This window comes from Phocoena phocoena, chromosome X (genome assembly GCF_963924675.1).
Source record: "Phocoena phocoena chromosome X, mPhoPho1.1, whole genome shotgun sequence".
Classification (NCBI taxonomy): domain Eukaryota; kingdom Metazoa; phylum Chordata; class Mammalia; order Artiodactyla; family Phocoenidae; genus Phocoena; species Phocoena phocoena.
Window position 1 is genome coordinate 60,179,231 of NC_089240.1, and position 23,599 is coordinate 60,202,829.

General features: G+C 38.2%; 1 protein-coding gene across 1 annotated transcript in view; it reads right to left on the reverse strand.

Annotated features, from left to right (window-relative positions):
• Window positions 1-18,833, reverse strand: part of TEX11 (testis expressed 11) — a 338,390-nt gene extending 319,557 nt beyond the window's left edge. Inside the window, exons 1-4 of the mRNA XM_065900178.1 lie at window positions 18,827-18,833; window positions 18,393-18,419; window positions 14,689-14,810; window positions 1,722-1,806 (exon numbers count right to left, since the gene is read on the reverse strand). Coding sequence (XP_065756250.1) covers window positions 1,722-1,806; window positions 14,689-14,810; window positions 18,393-18,419; window positions 18,827-18,833 — 241 coding nt within the window. The remainder of the gene's footprint in view (window positions 1-1,721; window positions 1,807-14,688; window positions 14,811-18,392; window positions 18,420-18,826) is intronic.
• Between the last annotated feature and the right edge of the window lie 4,766 nt (window positions 18,834-23,599).

Genomic DNA, 23,599 nt, shown 5'->3' on the forward strand with positions numbered 1-23,599 from the left:
CCACAGGTTACTCTCATTTATATCACTATCTAAGAACCACTGCTCTTTATTTTCTCCCTCAGAGAACTCAACAATTCTTGTGGCTTCAACAGTCATCTCCATGTGAATAACCATCAAATCTATAGGCAGCCCGACCTTTCTCACAAGCTCCTGTCTCACATCTCCAACCTTATTGTCACCTCAAATACAACAGGTCTAAAACTAAAGTTTAAGAGTCATTCTTCTACTTCTGCCTTTCCTATTTCTGTTCATTGTTCCATAATTCTTCCCAATAATAATAAATTATAGTGCATAAATCTTAATGACATTTTGATCACAACACAATCCAGGCACACTGAATTTGTTTTTGAGACAAAGTATCTTCCAATCAACAGATTTTGAGAATAAAACTTTTTAAAATCAGAGGCCTCCTGCACTACACCCTGTTTTCCACTGTATCTTAAAAGTATTATACACATAATAAGCACCCAAATATCTAAGAACTGCTACATACAGAGTAAGTACATTAGGAAAGGTCAGTCCTAGGGCTGCAGCTCCCACTCATCTACCAAATCCCCACTATTTGACAAGCAGTGAAAAACAGCCAGAGCAATGTTCCTTGATAGGCAGAATGGGAGAAGTTTAGAATTAAAGCATTTTAACATCGCACAGTTCACCTGTGTACTAAATTTCTCCCACAGATGAATTTCCAACTCTTCCCTCCTCACAACTATAAGATCTAAGGCTTCTAGGAGCAATGATATCAACATTTATCTGAGACTTAAAGAGACAGAACTGTTCTCTAAACATCCTAATAGAGGAGTGGGCTAAAAAGTCAGTACACTATTGACTATATCAACCACTAATTACCCTATACATACACTGAAGTCGTATACAGTTTGGTTTATATTCATAAAGATAAATACTTAGTATTAAATTCTATTTGTTGCATACAGACAAAATTCATTTGTCTACAAGCCAAGCACTCCAGAGATTCACCTTTTGGTTTGTTGCCTCAATGTATCCTTTATAATGGGACATATACTTTCCATAAATGCATTAACTGTCCCTATCCTTGATGGAAATCAGTAACTGTCAGCACACTAGACCCTGCCCATTTAGCTAAAGCACTCACACTCTGCCAGACAGTAGATCACATTTAATACATTTAAGCAGCTGAATATGGTTTTGGGGTTTTGTTTTGTTGTTGTTATTCTTGTTTGCTCTCACAAAAAATTTCTATAATTTTTCTCAGTAACTCAGTCCAATGTTCATTAACCCACCTCATGAAGACACTATTCTTTACAGACTTTTTAATCTGAATTCCTCACATAGCAACATTTTTCATTATTTTATTAATGGAGAGGAGAAACTACTATCTGATGGTTCTTCAGAATCCTGAAGATTCTGATCATCTCTCCTCCAAGGAAATAATCCACGTCCTTTGAAATTTTTCAAGTTCTCATTTTCCTGCCTCATTTTTAATCAACTCTGTTGTTCACCAGCAGACTATTTCTTGCAGTTACGCTTTTAAATTTCTATTAGTAAGGAGCTAAGCTCTGAAAAACCACAAAACCAAGGCAGGGTTTGCTTGAGAAACCACTGCTTATGGGTGGTTTTATTTAGTTTTCTTTTAACAAATCTGCATCTAAGAACAGGTCAAAATATTATTTAAACTGCAGGAACACAATCTCATGTATAATAAGAATACTCGTAATATGAGTCACAAAACATATACGTACATTTAGCGCTCTGCTCTTCACTTAAACCCAAAGCTTCTTTCTTGATAATTACCCAGTTCCACAGGTTTACTGCCATTGCTTCAATCTGTACAACAGAAACATTTTTCTTAGCCACTTAAAATACTGTCCACCTCCAATAATATTTTCTTTCGTGCATGTTTCACGTTTATGTGACTACTGTGGGTCATTTACAGGTCCTCCATAATCTAGTTCCATTTTAACTTTTCTCCCAAAAACTTACCCACAAAATAATTATCTTACTGTCCCATGAACACAACTTGTTCATTCCTGCATACCTTTATTCATACTGTTGGCTTCACCTGATATTCCTCCTCCCATAATCTTTATGTAACTCAAATCCAAATTCACCTGCACCAAGAACATACATGAAGTTTTCAGCAACCATTACAGTCTTCATTGGTCTCTCTCTTCTTTGAATTCCTATATTAACTAAGTTTTACATAATTGAGCAATTAACTATGCTACTGTGTATCATTTATTCTTTGTTTTTATTGTTACTCTCATTTCCCAACTAGACTCCTTGAAATCAAAGATCATATCTTACTCAATTTATGTAGCACTTATACTACCTGCCAAAGTGCTAAATAAAGAATACATATTAAAATAATAAGATTTATTGTTTTATTATGTTCTGTTCTAGGGATTATGAGGGCAAAGATTCTAGTAGCTTCTTCTGGTTTTATCTACCAGATGGAACACAGTCAACTGGACGGAAAAATAAATCAAGCTCATAGTATCTCAGGAATAAAATTTGCAGTAGATTGGTTTCTGGCAAGAGATCTCTGAAGGCCAACAGTTGGTCCTGGGTGCTACTATTGCCTCAGACCAATATGCCATAGCTCTGGCCTAAATCTCCCGGTGTGCTATAGTGACTATGATAGAAGCTATATACCATTATCTTATCATAAACATATTGGTAGTAATACGACTAAGAGGAATAACTGGAAAAAAAATTAAACTCAGTTTGTGTACAGTAACGGTGCACAATTGTATTTTAGTTTATTTCCTCAAGACCACTTTTTCCCCCTACAATTCATTTCCCTGATGAGATTCCCTTTAAATGGATTATTTATGTAGCATGGCCATCATTTCACTACTATTCTGCAGCTAATTATTATGCTCATCTCCCTTCTCTCTCACACAGTATCCCCACGCCACAGTTGACCTAATGATGACTTTCGTATGAAATATTATTTGATTTGTTTCATCAGAAGCACAAGGAGTTAATACTTGACTTAAAATTTCCCAGAGGAACAAATGGTATTTAGGTGGAAAAATAAACATGCACAGTAAAACAGCTTAAAGCTGCCACTTAGGGTATTTTGGAAAGCAATTTCACAACATGAGCCAAAAAATGTTCATACCTTTTTTTTTCTAACATTTTCATTGGAGTATAATTGCTTTACAATGGTGTGTTAGTTTCTGCTTTATTACAAAGTGAATCAGTTATACATGTACATATGTGCCGATATCTCTTCCCTCTTGTGCCTCCCTCCCTCCCACCCTCCCGATCCCACCCTTCTAGCTGGTCATATAGCACCAAGCTGATCTCCCTGTGCTATGTGACTGATTCTCACTAGCTATTTATTTTACATTTGGTAGTGTACATATGTCCATATATACACTAGCACTCTCTCACTTTCTCCCAGCTTACCCTTCCCCCTCCCCATGTCCTCAAGTCCATTCTGTAGTAGGTTGGCGTCTTTATTCCCATCTTGCCTCTAAGTCCTCTTTTTTTTTTCTTTTAATATATATTTATTTATTTTTGGTTGCCTTAGGTCTTCACTGCTCCTCACGGGCTTTCTCTAGTTGCGGCGAGAAGGGGCTACTCTTCGTTGCAGTGCGCGGGCTTCTCATGTTGCAGAGCACAGGCTCTAGGCGCGTGGGCGTCGGTAGTTGTGGCACGCAGGCTCACTAGTTGTGGTGCACGGGCTTAGTTGCTCCGCGGCATGTGGAATCTTCCCAGACCAGGGCTCGAACCCATGTCCCCCGCACTGGCAGGCGGATTCTTAACCACTGCACCACCAGGGGAGTCCCTGCACCTAGGTTCTTCAAGACAAATTTTTTTTTTTGAATTCCATATATATGTGTTCTCATACGGTATTTGGTTTTCTCCTTCTGACTTACTTCACTCTGTATGAGACTCTAGGTCGATCCACCTCACTACAAATAACTCAATTTTGTTGCTTTTTATGCCTGAGTAATATTCCACTGTATATGTGTGCCACATCTTCTTTATCCATTCATCTGTTGATGGACACTTAGGTTGCTTCCATGTCCTGGCTATTGTAAACAGAGCTGCAATGAACATTGTGGTACATGACTCTTTTTGAATTATAGTTTTCGCAGGGTATATGCCCAGTAGTGGGATTGCTGGGTTGTATGGTAGTGCTATTTTTAGTTTTTTAAGGAACCTCCATACTGTTCTCCATAGTGGCTGTATCAATTTATATTCCAAACAACAGTGCAAGAGGGTTCCCTTTTCTCCACACCCTCTCCAGCATTTACTGTTTGTAGATTTTTTGATGACGGCCATTCTGACCGGTGTGAGATGATATCGCATGGTAGTATTTTGTTTTTGTTTTATAATTTATTTATTTGTATTTGTTTTTGTTTTTGGCTCTGTCGGGTCTTCGTTCTGTGCATGGGCTTTCTCTAGTTGCAGTGAGTGGTGTGTGGGCTTCTCATTGTCGTGGCTTCTCGTTACAGAGCACGGGCTCTAGAGCACAGTCTCAGTAGTTGTGGCACACGGGCTTAGTTGCTCTGTGGCATGTGGGAATCTTCCTGGGGCAGGGATCAAACCCATGTCCCCTGCATTAGCAGGCAGATTCCCACCCACTGCAACACCAGGGAAGCCCCTCATTGTACTTTTGATTTGCATTTCTCTAATGATTAATGATGTTGAGCATTCTTTCACATGTTTGTTGGCAATCTGTATATCTTCTTTGGAGAAATGTCTATTTAGGTCTTCTGCCCATTTTTGGATTGGATTCTTTGTTTTTTTGGTATTGAGCTGCATGAGCTCTTGTAAACTGTGGAGATCAATCCTTTGTCAGTTGCTTCATATGCAAATATCTTTTCCCATTCTCAAAGTTGTCTTTTCATCTTGTTTATGGTTTCCTTTGCTGTGCAAAAGCTTTGAAGTTTCATTAGGTCCCCTTGGTTTATTTTTGTTTTTATTTCCATTGCTCTAGGAGCTGGGTCATAAAGGATCTTGCTGTGATTTATGTCATAGAGTGTTCTGCCCATGTTTTCCTCTAAGAGTTTGATAGTTTCTGGCCTTACCTTTAGGTCTTTAATCCATTTTGAGCTTATTTTTGTGTATGGTGTTAGGGACTGTTGAAATTTCATTCTTTTACATGTAGCTATCCAGTTTCCCAGCACCACTTACTGAAGAGGCTGTCTTTTCTCCATTGCATATTCTTGCCTCCTTTATCAAAGATAAGGTGACCATATGTTCATGGGTTTATCTCTGGGCTTTCTATCCTGTTCCATTCATCTATATTTCTGTTTTTGTACCAGTGCCATATTGTCTTGATTACTGTAGCTTTGTAGTATAGTCTGAAGTCAGGGAGCCTGATTCCTCCAGCTCCGTTTTTCCTTCTCAAGATTGCTTTGGCTATTCAGGGTCTTTTGTGTTTCCCTACAAATTGTGAGATTTTTTTGTTCTAGTTATATGAAAAATGCCAGTGGTAGTGTGATAGGGATTGCACTGAATCTGTCGATTGCTTTGGGTAGTAGAGTCATTTTCACAATGTTGATTCTTCCAATCCAAGAACATGGTATACCTCTCCATCTATTAGTATCATCTTTAATTTCTTTCATCAGTGTCTTATAATTTTCTGCATACAGGTCTTTTGTCTCCTTAGGTAGGTTTATTCCTAGGTATTTTATTCTTTTTGTTGCAGTGGTAAATGGGAGTGTTTTCTTAATCTCACCTTCAGATATTTCATCATTAGTGTATAGGAATGCAAGAGATTTCTGTGCATTAATTTTGTTTCCTGCTACTTTACCAAATTCATTGATTAGCTCTAGTAGTTTTCTGGTAGCATCTTTAGGATTCTCTATGTATAGTATCATGTCATCTGCAAACAGTGACAGCTTCAGCTTTACTTCTTCTTTTCTGATTTGGATTCCTTTTATTTCTTTTTCTTCTCTGATTTCTGTAGCTAAAACTTCCAAAACTATGTTGAGTAAGAGTGATGAGAATGGGCAACCTTGTCTTGTTCCTGATCTTAGTGGAAATGCTTTCAGTTTTTCACCGTTGACCACGATGTAGGCTGTGGGTCTGTCATATATGGCCTTTATTATGTTGAGGTAAGTTCCCTCTATGCCTACTTTCTGGAGGGTTTTTATCATAAATGGTTGCTGAATTTTGCCGAAAGCTTTCTCTGTATCGACTGAGATGACTATATGCTTTTTCTCCTTCAACTTGTTAATATGGTGTATCTCATTGATTGATTTGCATATATTGAAGAATCCTTGCATTCCTGGGATAAACCCCACTTGATCGTGGTGTATGATCCTTTTAATGTGCTGCTGGATTCTGTTTGCTAGTATTTTGTTAAGGATTTTTGCATCTATGTTCATCAGTGATATTGGCCTGTAGTTTTCTTTTTTTGTGACATCTTTGTCTGGTTTTGGTATCAGGGTGATGGTGGTCTCGTATAATGAATGAGCTTGGGAGTGTTCCTCCCTCTGCTATATTTTGGAAGAGTTTGAGAAGGATAGGTGTTAGCTCTTCTCTAATGTTTCATAGAATTTGCCTGTGAAGCCATCTGGTCCTGGACTTTTATTTGTTGGAAGATTTTTAATCACAGTTTCAGTGCCAGTGCTTGTGATGTTCATATCTTTTGACACAGTAATTGCTTTTCTGAGACTCTATCCTTTGGAAATAATCCAAAATATGGAGGGGATAACCTCTGCACTGAATAGTGTTCCATACATCATTATTTACAATAGTGAAAAATTAAGAACAACATACATGCCCAATACTAAAGAAATACACAGAAGAAACATGCTAAATCCACTAGAAGGAATATTATTCATCCACTTAAAATAGTAGTCACATTGGCACAAAAACAGACATATAGATCAATGGAACACAATAGAGAGCCCAGAAATAAACCCATGTACCTATGGTCAATTAATCTATGACAAAGACAAAGGAGGCAAGAATATACAATGGGGAAAAGACAGTCTCTTCAGCAACTGGTATTGGGAAAGCTGGACAGCCGCATGTAAATCCATGAAGTTAGAACACTCCCTCACACCATATGTAGAAATAAACTCAAAATGGCTTAAATGCTTAAATAGAAGACATGACACCATAAAACTCCTATTAGAGAACAGGCAAAACATTCTCAGACATAAATAATAGCTGTATCTTCTTAGATCTGTCTCCCAAGGCAAAAGAAATAGAAGCAAAAATAAACACATTAGGGACTTCCCTGGTGGCACAGTGATTAAGAATCCTCCTGCCAATGCAGGGGACACGGGTTCGAGCCCTGGTCCGGCAAGATCCCACATGCCACGGAGCAACTAAGCCCATGTGCCACAACTACTGAGCCTGCGCTCTAGAGTCTGCGTTCCACATCTGTTGAAGCCCGCACGCCTAGAGCCCATGCTCCGCAACAAGAGAAGCCACCGCAATGAGAAGCACACGCACCGCAATAAAGAGTAGTCCCTGCTCACCGCAACTAGAGAAGGCCCGCGTGCAGCAATAAAGAACCAACGCAATCAAAATTAAATTAATTTAAAAAAATAAACAAATGGGACGTAATTAAACTTAAAAGTTTTTCCACAGCAAGAAAAAAAAACCATCAACAAAATGAAAAGACAACCTAAAGAATGGAAGAAAATATGTGCAAATTATGGAACTGATAAGGGCTTAATTGCCAAAATATACAAATAGTTCATAAAACTCAGTATCGAAAAAACAACCCAATCAAAAATTGGGCACACAGGGAGATCAGCTCGGTGCTTTGTGACCACCTAGAGGGGTGGCATAGGGAGGGTGGGAGGGAGGGAGAGGCAAGAGGGAAGAGATATGGGGACATATGTATATGTATAACTCATTCACTTTTTTATAAACCAGAAACTAACACACCATTGTAAAGCAATTATACTCCAATAAAGATGTTAAAAAATATATAAATAAAATAAAAAATAAACATTTTTTAAAAAATAAAATAAATTGGGAAGAAAACCTAAATAGACATTTCTCCAAAGAAAACATACAGATGGCCAACAGGCACATGAAAAGATGCTCAACATCACTATTAGATAAATGCAAATCAAATCTACAGTGAGGTATCATCTCATACAAGTCAGAATGGGAACTACAAGTTATCAATAAGTTTACAAATAATAAATACTAAAGACAGTGTGGAGAAAACTGTTGGTGGGAATGTAAATTGATACAGCCACTATGGAGAACAGTATGGAAGTTCCTTAAAAAAACAAAAATAGAGTTACCATATGATCCAGCAATGTCACTCGTGGGCATATATCCAGAGAAGACAAAAAACTCTAATTCGAAAAGATACATACACCCCAATGCTCATAGCAGTGCTATTTACAATAGCCAAGGCATGGAGGCAACCTAAATGTCTATCAACGGATGAATGGATAAAGAATATGTAGTATATGTGTGTGTTTGTTTGTGTGTGTGTGTGTGTATATGTATACATACATACATACACAATGGAATGTTACTCAGCCATAAAAAAGAAGGAGAGAGCTTCCTGGTTGCCTAGTGGTTAGGACTCCAGGCTTTCACTACCATGGCCTGGGTTCAATCCCTGGTCAGGGAGCAGAGATCTCACAAGCCATGCAGCATGGCCAAAGAAAAAAAAAAAGAATGAAATAATGCCATGTGCATAATGTGAAGTAAGTCAGACATAGAAAGACAAATATCATATGATATCACCTATTTGTGGAATCTAAAAAAAAAACCATACAACTGAACTTATTTACAAAACAAATAGACTCACAGACAGAAAACAAACTTATGGGGCTTCCCTGGTGGTCCAGTAGGTAAGACTATGCTCTCAATGCAGGTGGCCCGGGTTCAGTTCCTGGTCAAGGAACTAGATCCCGCATTCATGCCACAACTAAGAAGTCCACATGCCATAACTAAGAAGTCGGCATGCTGCAACTAGATCCCACATGCTGCAGCCAAGATCCCAAGTGCTGCAACCAAGACCCAGCACAGCCAAAATAAAGAAACAAATAAATATTTAGAAAAAAAGAAAACAAACTTATGGTTACACAAGGGGAAATGTGGGGGAGGGATAAATTAGGAGTTTGGGATTAACAGATATACACTACTGTATATAAAACAGGTAAACAAGGACCAACTGTATAGCTCGGGGAACTATATTCAGTGTATCGTAATAACCTATAATGGAAAAGAATCTGAAAAAGAATATATATCTGAATCACTTTGCTGTACACCTGAAACTAACATAATATTATAAATCCACTATACTTCAATAAAATTCTTTTTAATTTTAAAAAATGACATTGCAAAAAAATGAAAGAAAGGGTAAGAGTAATTCTGACTGTAAACACTGCATATTCACAAAATGCAGATTTATTCGGCTAATATATACTGAGCACCTAGTATGTGGGAAGACTCGTGCTAGGTTTATATAAATGTGTAATGATAAACACAATAAATATATACAGCAAACAGAGGTAAATAATATGATTAGGGGGTTTCTAGAAAGAAAAATTCAAGGTACTTCTAAAACCAAACAGAACTTCTTGCAAAATAAGACCAGACTCTTACTCTGAACCTCATAACCTCTTTTCACTAACAACTTAACAGAGTAAAAAGAGGTTATAATCTAAAAAGAGACTTCTTTTTTTTTAACATCTTTATTGGATTATAATTGCTTTACAATGGTGTGTTAGTTTCTGCTTTATAACAAAGTGAATGAGTTATACATATACATATGTCCCCATATCTCTTCCCTCTTGCCTCTCCCTCCCTCCCACCCTCCCTATCCCACCCCTCTAGGTGGTCACAAAGCATCGAGCTGTTCTCCCTGTGCTATGTGGCTGCTTCCCACGAGCTATCTATTTTACATTCGGTAGTGTATATATGTCCATGCCACTCTCTCACTTTGTCCCAGCTTCCCCTTCTCCCTCCCCATATCTTCAAGTCCATTCTCTAGTAGGTCTGCGACTTCATTCCCGTCTCACCCCTAGGTTCTTCATGACCTTTTTTTTTTTTTAGATTCCATATATGTGTTACCATATGGTATTTGTTTTGCTCTTTCTGACTTACTTCACTCTGTATGACAGACTCTAGGTCCACCCACCTCACTACAAATAACTCAATTTCTTTTCTTTTTATGGCTGAGTAATATTCCATTGTATATATGTGCCATATCTTCTTTATCCATTCATCTGTTGATGGACACTTAGGTTGCTTCCATGTCCTGGCTATTGTAAATAGAGCTGCAATGAACATTGTGGTACATGACTCTTTTTGAATTATGGTTTTCTCAGGGTATATGCCCAGTAGTGGGAATGCTGTGTCATATGGTAGTTCATTTTTAGTTTTTTTTTTTTTTTTTTAGTTTTAGTTTTTTAAGGAACCTCCATAGTGGCTGTATCAATTTACATTCCCACCAACAGTGCAAGAGGGTTCCCTTTTCTCCACACCCTCTCCAGCATTTATTGTTTGTAGATTTTTTAATGATAGCCATTCTGACCGGTGTGAGATGATATCTCATTGTAGTTTTGATTTGCACTTCTCTAATGATTAATGATGTTGAGCATTCTAAAAAGAGACTTCTATGTAAAAAAATATACTAACTTTAGAACTAATTAACAAATTTAACAAGGTTGCAGGATACAAGATCAATACACGAAAAACAATTACATTAGCAATGAATAATCTGAAAATTAAATTACGAAAACAGTACATCTATGATAACATCAAAAGAAATGAAGCATGTAGAAAATTTAACCAAAAAGTACAAAACTTACACTCCTAACTAAAAACGCTGAAAAATTAAACAATAAATGGAAAGACATGCCGTTTTATGGCTTAGAACACTTAATATTGTTAAGTTGGCAATACTCCCCAAATTGATATATGGATTTATGCACTACCCATCAAAATTCCAGCTGTCTTCTTTGCAGAAATTGGCAAGCAGATCCTAAATTTCATATGGAAATTCAAGGGACCCCAGAATAGTCAAAAGAATCTTGCAAGAGAAGAACAAAGTTAAAGGACTCACATTTCCAATTTCAAAACTTTCTACAAAGCTACAATCATCAGGAGAGTGTAGTACTGGCATAAGGACAGACATATAGATCAATGGAATAGACCTGAGAATCCAGAAATATACCCTCATATTTATGGTCAATTGATTTTTGATAAGGATACTAATACAAATTTAATGGGGAAAGAACAGTCAACAAACATACTGGGACGGGACAGCTTGATATCCACATGCAAAAGAATGAATTTGGATCCCTTCCTCATATGATATGCAAAAGTAAACTCAAAATGGATCATAAACCTAAAGGTAAGAACTAAAACTATAAAACTCTCAGAAGAAAACATAACAGTAAGTCTTCACGACCTTGGGTTAGGAAAAGCCTCCTTAGATATGACACCGAAGTATAAACAATAAAAGAAAGACTTGATAAGTTAGACTTCATCAAAATTTTAAACTTTTTTGCTTCAGAGGATACAATCAAGAAAGTGAAAAGATAACTCACAGAATGGGAGAAAATATTTTGCAAGTCACCTATCTGATAAGTGACTTGTATCTGGAATATATAAAGAACTCCTACTACTCATAATAAAAAGACAACTGAGTTTAAAAATTGGCAAAGGATCTTAATAGGTATTTCTCCAAATAAAATATGCAAATGACCAATAAGCACATGAGAAGATGCTCAACATCATCAGCCATCAGGGAAACAAATTAACCACAATGAGATACCACCTCACACCCATTAGGATGACTACTATCAAAAATAGAAATAACAAGTGTTGGTAAGGATGTAGAGAAACTGGAACCCTTGTGCACTACTGATGGGAATTTAAAATGGTGCAGCCACTAAGGTAAACAGTATGGCAGTTCCTCAAAATAAAAAAAAATAGAATTACCAGATGATCCAGCAATTCCACTTCTGGGTATATACCCAAAAGAATTGAAAGCAAGGACTTGAACAGATACTTTTATACCCATGTTCATAGCTGCATTATTCACAAAAGCCAAAAGGTAGAAGCAGTTCATGTATCTATGGACTGATATATAGATAAACAAAATGTGGTATGTACACATAAAGGAATATTATGAAGCCTTAAAAAGGACAGAAATTCTGGGGGAGGGGAAAAAAAGAAGGCAGAAATTCTGACACATACTACACCATGGATAAATCTGAGGACATTATACTGAGTGAAATATGCCAGTCACAATGTGATAAATACTGTATGATTCCACTTATATGAAGTATCAAGAGTAGTCAAACTTATAGAGATAGAAGAATTGTGGTTGCCAGGGTCTGGGGGAAAGGGAGAATGGGGAGTTGTTGTTTAATAGGTATAGAATTTCAGTTTTGCAAGATGAAAAGAGTTCTGGAGATTGGTTGCACAACGATGTGAATGTACTCAATACTACTGAATTTTACATTTAAAAATAGTTAAGATGGTAAATTTTACACTATGTATACTTTACCACAATTAAAAATAAAACAAACACAATGAGATACTACTTCACACTCACTAGGATGGCTATAATCAAAAAGCTAATAATAAGTATTGGTGATGATGTGGAAAAACTGGGTCAATTTTTGACCCAATCTGATATGCTGCCGGTGGGAATGTAAAATGATACAGTCACTTTGGAAAACAATCTGGCAGTTCCTCAAAATTTAAACAGGGCTTCCCTGGTGGCGCAGTGGTTGAGAGGCCGCCTGCCAATGAAGGGGACACGGGTTCGTGCCCCAGTCCGGGAAGATCCCACATGCCCACGGAGCGGGTAGGCCCGTGAGCCATGGCCGCTGAGCCTGCGCGTCCAGAGCCTGTGCTCCGCAACGGGCGAGGCCACAACAGTGACAGGCCCGCGTACGGCAAAAAAAAAAAAAAAAAAAAAAAAAAAATTTAAACAGAGTTACCATATGACCAGCAATGTCACTCCTAGGTATATACCTAAGAGAAATAAAAACATAAAAACCTGTACATGAATGTTCATAGCAGCATCATTCATACTAGCCAAAAGGTGTAAACAACCCAAACGTTCATCAACAGATGAATGGATATACAAAACATGATATATCCGAAGAATGGAATATTATCAGCCATAAAAGGTAATGAAGTACATGGGACTTCCCTGGTGGCGCAGTGGTTAAGAATCTGCCTGCCAATGCAGGGGACATGGGTTCGAGCCCTGCTCTGGGAAGATCCTACATGCCGCAGAGCAACTAATCCCATGCACCACAACTACTAAGCCTGTGCTCTACAGCCCACGAGCCACAACTACTGAAGCCCGCGTGCCTAGAACCCGTGCTTTACAACTAGAGAAGTCACCGCAACGAGAAGCCTTCACACCGCAACAAAGAGTAGCCCCCCGCTCACCACAACTAGAGAAAGCCCACGCTCATCAATGAAGACCCAACGCAGCCAATCAATCAATAAATAAAACTCAAGCTTTCAAATGGAAATTAGAATTAAAAATAAAAGTAATTAAGTACAGATACATGCTACAACATGGAAGAACCTTGAAAACATTATGCTAAGTGACAGAAGTCAGTCCCAAAAGACCACATACTGTATGATTCCATTTATATAACATGTCCAGGATAGGCAAATCCACAGAGATGGAAAGTAGATTAGAGGTTGCCTAGAGCTGGAGGAGAGAAGAGGAAATGGAGAGTGTCTGTGAATGGGTGCAAGGTTTCTTTTGGAGGTGATGAAAATGTTCTAAAGTTAACTGTGCTGATGGGTGCGCAACTCTGTGAAATACTAAAAATCACTGAATTGTACAATTGAAATGGGGAAATTATATGGCATATGAATTATATATAAAGTTATAAAGTTATATATATATATGAGACGTATTTACAACAAACTTTATTCTCACCTTTCCATGTGTGCAATCACCAAAATGGAAGGATCTGCCCAAGGTAAACATTCCCAAAAGTATTTCAGAACCTCAAGGCAATTTCTAAATTAAGTGACAGACCTCCAATTAAACACTAGGAAAAAAAACCCAAAAAAGCACCACTGAAGCCTTATATTCAACTGAGTTCCCCACTACCAAGTACCACGTAGTTTCTTACTTTGCTGAAGAAGGAAGGAAAAGAGAACTATTATTTTTTTTTTTATGTATTTATTTTATTTATTGGCTGTGTTGGGTCTTCACTGCTGTGCGCAGGCTTTCTCTAGTTGCAACGAGCAGGGGCTACTCTTCGTTGTGGTGTGCAGGCTTCTCATCATAGTGGCTTATCTTATTGTGGCACACGGGCTTAGTTGCTCCGTGGCATGTGGGATCTTCCAGGACCAGGGCTCGAACCCACGTCCCCTGCGTTGGCAGGCATATTCTTAACCACTGCGCCACCAGAGAAGCCCAAGAACTATTATTAAGTGACTAACTGCTATGCACCCAGGACCTTAAATATGTTATTTTGTTTACTATTCACAACAACACTGGGAGGTGGGTTTTATTATGCTCCTTTTAACAGATGAGAAAACTGAAGCCTAGACAGATTAAATAGTACATATTAAATTTGAGGCATATTTTTCCATTGGTTTCTAAAACACTATTTTCCCTAAATGTGCCATTAGGCTTGATTTCCATGTATTTAGATTTCATGTTAATCATGAAGTCTATTTTTTTACTTATACATTAATTTAAACAGTGAATCATCAAAACTTATAAACAAAATCATCAAAACTTATAAACAAAATACCAACCTGAGAGTCCTGCATTTCAGCCATAGACTCCCTGTTGATATTTGCTATGTCCGCGAAGAGTCTATCAATTGTCTCAGGCATCACAGGTGAGCCGTCTCTTATAATCAGGTTTTCAACCATTTCTGAAATAACAATAAATGATAAAAGTGCTGTGAACTATCACCATTGGCTGAAAGTAGAAAATCATTCTGAAATCTGTTCCTAGACCTTTTGTCAAATGAATACAGCATGGAGAAACTTCAATACTCCTTAGAGTAAAACCAAACTGGAGATAAAGTTTATTCTAGCTAAAGGCAAAGTATAATTTTCAAATAACATTTGTATTTCCTGGGAGTCACCTGTTTATAACTTAATCATCATTACTCATTCTCAAAGTAAAATGCATTGACTTCACAAATAGTCATGTTATTATAGGTCATCTTAAAACTACAGAAGAGAAATTAACAGTGTCTTCAAAATTACAAAATGTAGAAATTCTGAAGGGAGACTTAGATACATGCCCTGTAAAACTAAAATACTTATTAATACTTTAAAGCATTAGACAAATATACGCTGAAGTCTTGACCTTACTTTGAGAGAAAAAAATGACATGCTCAATTAGCAACAACATTAACCAGTCATTGAATCTGTACAAATGATGTCACCATTTTCTAAACGGTCTTGAGCTCCAGACCCGATATAGCTGAATCTTATTAGGCCATAGAATTCCTTAAAACCCAAACATGATGTAGAACCATAATTGATGCCTTTCATATTATCAAAATTGAGGTTTTTCCAAACTCGTGTAACAGAGGTCTCCATAACCTACATGTCTCTAATTTCTTGCAACATTTCTGAGCATTAACTAAAAAGAATGTTGTTAATATTCATAACAATACCATAAGAGCGCCTTCTGGAAGGTTTTTAATCTGCTACAATAAACAGGTTTTTAACCTGCTACAACGAACAATAAATCTGCTAACTGAAAAATCTTCAGGACTTTGCTGGTGGCACAGTAGTTAAGAATCTGCCTAACAATGCAGGAGGTACGGGTTCGAGCCCTGGTCCAGGAAGATCCAACATTCTACAGAAGCAAATAAGCCCGTGCGCCTCAACTACTGAGCCTGCACTCCAGAGCCTGTAAGCCACAACTACTGAGCCCGCGTGCCTAGAGCCCATGCTCTGCAACAAGAGAAGTCACCACAATGAGAAACCCGCACACCACAACAAAAAGTAGCCCCCACTCAGCACAACTAGAGAAAGCCCGCGAGCAGCAACAAAGACCCAACACAGCCAAAAATAAATAAGTAAATAAATAAATATTTTTTTAAAAAGAAACCTTTTCAGTTAAATATCAGAAAACAGATTCACATAGAGACTTCACAAAGAAACTTATTTTCAAATACACTCAAACATTTTTAAAGCTCATAGACTCTTTAGTACCCACTGCATGATCAAAGATATTAGGGAAAATATACCATACATATTTCATATGCCTCAAGTAATGATAACATATGAAAAGAAAAACCTCTAGCTTCCTTACTCCCATAAATTGGTTAACAGAAGGACTAATATTAAATATCTTGATTCATCTAAGATTAGGTAAGCATTAGGCTGAGAAATATATATATTATAGTCCTTGCTCAAAATATTGATAACAGAACTAGAAAAGTTTAGAATGGGAGAAAATATTTGCAAATCATATACCTGATAAGGGCTTAATATCCAAAATATATAAAGAAATCATACAACTTAATAGCAAAAGAAAATCCAATTTAAAAATGCCTGAATAGACCCTTTTCCAAAGAAAACACAGTGAAGGCCAACAGGTACATGAAAAAAAAGATGTTCGACATCATTAATCATCAAGGAAATGCAAATCAAAACCATAATGAGATACCACCTCACACCTGTTAGCATGGCCCTCATAAAAAGACAAGCAATAACAAGTGTTGGTGGGGATGTGGAGAAAAGGGAACCCTCAACACTGTTCGTGGAAATGTAAATTGGTGCAGCCACTATGGAAAAGAGTAGGCAGGTTCCTCAAAAAATTAAAAATAGGACTACCATGTGATCCAGCAATTCCACTTCTGGGTATTTATCTGAAGAAAATGAAAACACTAGCCTGAAAAGACCTGTGCAACCCCATGTTCATTGCAGCATTATTTACAATAGCCAAGATGTGGAAAGAACCTAAGTCTCCATCGATGAATGGATTAAAAAAATGTGCTAAATATGTACAATAAAATGTTCTTCAGCCATAAAAAAGAATGAAATCTTGCCATCTGCAACAGGTATGGACCTTACAGGCATTATACTAAGTGAAATAAGTCACACAGAGAAAGACAAATACCGTATGATCTCACTTACATGTGGAATCATTTTTTAAAAAAAAAGGCTCAGAGATACAGGAAACAGACTGGTGGTTGTCAGAAGCAGGAAGTGGAGGGGGGGCCAAATGGGTAAAGGAAGTCAAAAGGTACAAACTTCCAGTTATGAAATAAATAGGTCATAGGGATGTAATATACAGCATGGCAACAATAGTTATTACTATACTGTATATTTTAAAACTGTTAAGAGTAAATCTTGGGAGAAGTTTCAAGATGGCAGAGGAGTAAGACGTGGAGATCACCTTCCTCCCAAAAAATACATCAGAAATACATCTACATGTGGAACAATTCCTACAGAACATCTACTGAAGGCTGGCAGAAGACCTCAGACTTCTCAAAAGGCAAGAAACTCCCCACCTACCTGGGTATGGCAAAAGAAAAAACAGACACAAAAGAACAGGAGTGGGACCTGGACCTCTGGGAGGGAGCTGTGAAGGAGGAAAGGTTTCCACACACTAGGAAGCCCCTTCGCGGGCGGACACTGCGGGTGGTGGAGGGGGGAAGCTTCAGAGCCACGGAGGAGAGCACAGCAACAGGGGTGCAGAGGGCAAAGCGGAGAGATTCCTGCACAGAGGATCGGTGCCGACCAGCACTCACCAGACCGAGAGGCTTGTCTGCTCACCCGCCGGGGCGGGCAGGGTCTGGGAGATGAGGCTCGGGTTTCGAAGGTCGGATCCCAGGGAGAGGACTGGGGTTGCCTGCGTGAACACAGCCTGAACGGGGCTAGTATGCCACAGGTAGCCAGGAGGGAGTCCAGGAAAGAGTCTGGAGCTGCCAAAGAGGTAAAACACTTTTTCTTGCCTCTTTGTTTCCTGGTGCGCAAGGAGAGGGGTTCAGAGTGCACATAAAGGAGCTCCAGAGACGGGCGCAAGCCGCGGCTATCAGCGCGGACCCCAAAGACGGGCATGAGACGCTAAGGCTGCTCTTGCAGCCACCAAGAAGCCTGTGTGCAAGCACAGTTCACTATCCACACCGCCCCTCCCGGGAGCCTGTGCACCCCGCCACTGCCAGGGTTTCGGGATCCAGGGACAACTTCCCCAGGGAGAACACATGGCGCACCTCAGGCTGCTGCAATGTCATGCTTGGCTCTGCCTCCGCAGGCTCACCCCAAACTCCGTACCCCTCCCTCTCCCGCAGCCTGAGTGATCCAGAGCACCCGAATCAGCTGTCCCTTTAACCCCGTCCTGTCTGAGCGAAAAAGAGATGCCCTCAGGCAACCTACACAGAGAGGTGGGTCCAACTCCAAAGCTGAAGCCCAGGAGCTGTGCTAACGAAGAGAAAGGGAAATTTCTCCCAGCAGCCTCAGGAGCAGCGGATTAAATCTCCACAATCAACTTGATGTACCCTGCATCTGTGAAATACCTAAATAGACAACAAATCATCCTAAATTAATGAGGTGGACTTTGGAAGCAATGATATATATTTTTTTCCCTTTTTCTCTTTTTGTGAGTGTGTATGTGTGTGCTTCTGTGTGTGATTTTCTCTGTATAGCTTTGCTTTTACCATTTGTCCTAGGGTTCTGTCTGTCCATTTTTCTTTGTTGCTGTTGTTGTTTTTAGTATAGTATTTAGCACTTGTTATCATTGATGGATTTGTTTTTTTGGTTTGCTTTGGTTGCTCTCTGCTTTCTTCCCTCCTCTTTTTTTATTACTTAAAAAAATTTTTAATTATTTTTTATTTTAATAACTTTATTTTATCTTCCCCTTTCTTTCTTTTTATTCTCCCTTTGATCCTGAGCCGTGTGAATGACAGGCTCTTGGTGCTCCAGCCAGGCATCAGGGCTGTGCCTCTAAGGTGGGAGAGCCAAGTTCAGGACACTGGTCCACAAGAGACCTCCCAGCTCCACGTAATATCAAACGGCGAAAATCTCCAACAGATCTCCATCTCAACACCAACACCCAGCTTCACCCCACGACCAGCAAGCTACAGTGCTGGACATCCTATGCCAAACAACTAAAAAGACAGGAACACAACACCACCCATTAGCAAAAAGGCTGCCTAAAATCATAATAAGTCCACAGACACCCCAAAGCACACCACCAGATGTGGACCTGCCCACCAGAAAGACAAGATCCAGCCGCATCCACTAGAACACAGGCACTAGCCCCCTCCACGAGGAAGCCGTCACAACCCACTGAAACAACTTTAGCCACTGGGGACAGACACCAAAAACAATGGGAACTACAAACCTGCAGCCTGCAAAAAGGAGATACAGTAAGATAAGCAAAATGAGAAGACAGAAAAACTCACAGCAGATGAAGGAACAAGATAAAAACCCACCAGACCTAACAAATGAAGAGGAAATAGGCAGTCTACCTGAAAAACAATTCAGAATAATGATAGTAAAGATGATCCAAAATCTTGGAAATAGAATAGAGAAAATCCAAGAAACATTTAACAAGGACCTAGGAGAACTAAAGATGAAACAAGCAACAATGAACAAAACAATAAATGAAATTAAAAATACTCTAGATGGGATCAATAGCAGAATAACTGAGACAGAAGAACGGATAAGTGACCTGGAAGATAAAATAGTGGAAATAACTACTGCAGAGCAGAATAAAGAAAAAAGATTGAAAAGAACTGAGGACAGTCTCAGAGACCTCTGAGACAACATTAAACGCACCAACATTCGAATTATAGGGGTTCCAAAGAAGAAGAGAAAAAGAAAGGGACTGAAAAAATATTTGAAGAGATTATAGCTGAAAACTTCCCTAATAGGGGAAAGGAAATAGTTAATCAAGTCCAGGAAGCACAGAGAGTCCCACACAGGATAAATCCAAGGAGAAATACGCCAACACACATATTAATCAAACTATCAAAAATTAATTACAAAGAAAAATATTAAAAGCAGCAAGGGAAAAACAACAAATAACATGCAAGGGAATCCCCATAAGTTTGACAGATGATCTTGCAACAAAAACTCTGCAAGCCATAAGGGAGGGGCAGAACATATTTAAAGTAATGAAGGAGAAAAACCAACAACCAAGATTACTCTGCCCAGCAAGGATCTCATTCAGATTTAATGGAGAAATTAATACCTTTACAGACAAGCCAAAGCTAAGAGAATTCAGCACCACCAAACCAGCTTTGCAACAAATGCTAAAGGAACTTCTCTAGGCAGGAAACACACGAAAAGAAAAAGACCTACAATAACAAACCCCAAACAATTAAGAAAATGGGAATAGGAACATACTTATCGATAATTACCTTAAATGTAAATGGATTAAATGCTCCCACCAAAAGACGTACACTGGCTGAATGGATACAAAAACAACACCCGTATATATGCTGTATAAAAAGACCCACTTCAGACCTAGGAACACATACAGACTGAAAGTGAGGGGATGGAAAAAGATATTCCATGCAAAGGGAAATCAAAAGAACACTGGAGTAGCAATTCTCATATCAGACAAAATAAGACTTTAAAACAAAGACTATTACGAGACAATGACGGACACTACATAATGATCAAGGGATCGATCCAAGAAGAAGATGTAACAATTGTAAATATTTATGCACCCAACAAAGGAGAACCTCAATATATAAGGCAAATACTAACAGCTATAAAAGGGCAAGTCAACAATAACACCAGCATAGTAGGGGACTTTAACACCCCACTTTCACCAATGCACAGATCATCCAAAATGAAAATAAACAAGGAAACACAAGCTTCAAATGATACATTCAACAAGATGGACTTAAATGATATTTATAGGACATGGCATCCAAAAACAACAGAATACACATTCTTCTCAAGTGCTTATGGAACATTCTCCAGGATACATCATATCTCGGGCCACAAATCAAGCCTCGGTAAATTTAATAAAATTGAAATCGTGTCAAATATCTTTTCCGACCACAGTGCTATGAGACTAGATATCAATTACAGGAAAAAATCTGTAAAAAATACAAACACATGGAGGCTAAACAATACACTACTTAATAACCAAGAGATAACTGAAGAAATCAAAGAGGAAATCAAGAAATACCTAGAAACAAATGACAGTGAAAACACGACAACCCAAAACCTATGGGATGCAGCAAGAACAGTTCTAAGAGGGAAGTTTATAGCAATACAATCCTACCTTAAGAAACAAGAAACATCTCAAATAAACAACCTAACCTTACACCTAAAGCAATTAGAGAAAGGAGAACAAAAAAACCCCAAATTTAGCAGAAGGAAGGAAATCATAAAGATCAGATCAGAAATAAATGAAAAAGAAATGAAGGAAACGATAGCAGAGATCAGTAAAACTAAAAGCTGGTTCTTCGAGAAGGTAAACAAAACTGATAAACCATTAGCCAGACTCATCAAGAAAAAAAGGAAGACGACTCAAATCAATAGAATTACAATTGAAAAAGGAGACGTAACAACTGACATGGCAGAAATACAAAGGATCATGAGAGATTACTACAAGCAACTCTATGCCAATAAAATGAACAACCTGGAACAAATGGACAAATTCTTAGAAATGCACAATCTTCCAAGACTGAACCAGGAATAAATAGAAAATATGAACAGACCAATCACAGGCACTGAAATTGAGACTATGATTTAAAAACTTCCAACAAACAAAAGCCCAGGACCAGATGGCTTCACAGGAGAATTCTATGCAACATTTAGAGAAGAGCTAACACCTATCCTTCTCAAACTCTTCCCAAAATATAGCAGAGGGAGGAACATTCCCAAGTTCATTCTACGAGTCCACCATCACCCTGATACCAAAACCAGACAAAGATGTCACAAAAAAAGAAAACTACAGGCCAATATCACTGATGAACATAGATGCAAAAATCCTCAACAAAATACTAGCAAACAGAATCCAACAGCACATGAAAAGGATCATACACCACGATCAAGTGCGGTTTATCCCAGGAATGCAAGGATTCTTCAATATACGCATATCAATCAATGTGATACACCACATTAACAAACTGAAGGAGAAAAACCATATGATCATCTCAACAGATGCAGAGAAAGCTTTCGACAAAATTCAACACCCATTTATGATAAAAACCCTGCAGTAAGTAGGCACAAAGGGAATTTTCCTCTACATAATAAAGGCCATATATGACAGACCCACAGCCAACATCGTCCTCAACGGTGAAAAACTGAAAGCATTTCCACTAAGATCAGGAACAAGACAAGGTTGCCCATTCTCACCACTCTTACTCAACACAGTTTTGGAAGTTTTAGTCACAGGAATCAGAGAAGAAAAAGAAATAAAAGGAATCCAAATCGGCAAAGAAGTAAAGCTGTCACTGTTTGCAAATGACATAATACTATACATAGAGAATCCTAAAGATGCTACCAGAAAACTACTAGAGCTAATCAATGAATTTGGTAAAGTAGCAGCATACAAAATTAATGCACAGAAATCTCTGGCATTCCTATACACTAATGATGAAACATCTGAAAGTGAAATAAAGAAAACACTCCCATTTACCACTGCAACAAAAAGAATAAAATATCTAGGAATAAACCTACCTAAGGAGACAAAAGACCTGTATGCAGAAAATTATAAGACACTGATGAAAGAAATTAAAGATGATACTAATAGATGGAGAGGTATACCATGTTCTTGGATTGGAAGAATCAACATTGTGAAAATGACTATTCTACCCAAAGCAATGTACAGATTCAATGCAATCCCAATACACTGCCACTGGCATTTGTCACAGAACTAGAACAAAAAATCTCACAATTCATATGGAAACACAAAAGACCCCGAAAAGCAATCCTGAGAAAGAAAAACAGAGCTGGAGGAATCAGGGTCCCTGACTTCAGACTATAGTACAAAGCTACAGTAATCAAGACAGTATGGTACTGGCACAAAAACAGAACTATAGATCAATGGAACAGGATAGAAAGCCCGGAGATAAACCCAAGCACATATGGTCACCTTATCTTTGATAAAGGAGGCAAGAATATACAATGGAGAAAAGACAGCCTCTTCAATAAGTGGTGCTGGGAAAACTGGACAGCTACACATAAAACAATGAAGTTAGAACACTGCCTAACACAATACACAAAAATAAACTCAAAATGGATTAAAGACCTAAATGTAAGGCCAGACACTATCAAACTCTTAGAGGAAAACATAGGCAGAACACTCTATGACATAAATCACAGCAAGATCCTTTTTGACCCACCTCCTAGAGAAATGGAAATAAAAACAAAAATAAACAAATGGGACCTAATGAAACTTCAAAGCTTTTGCACAGCAAAGGAAACCATAAACAAGACCAAAAGACAACACTCAGAATGGGAGAAAATACTTGCAAATGAAGCAACTGACAAAGCGTTAGTCTCCAAAATTTACAAGCAGCTCATGCAGTTCAATAACAAAAAATAAACAACCCAATCCAAAAATGGGCAGAGACCTAAATACACATTTCTCCAAAGAAGATATACAGCCTGCCAACAAACACATGAAAGAATGCTCAACATCATTAATCATTAGAGAAATGCAAATCAAAACTACAATGAGATATCATCTCACACCAGTCAGAATGGCCATCATCAAAAAATCTAGAGG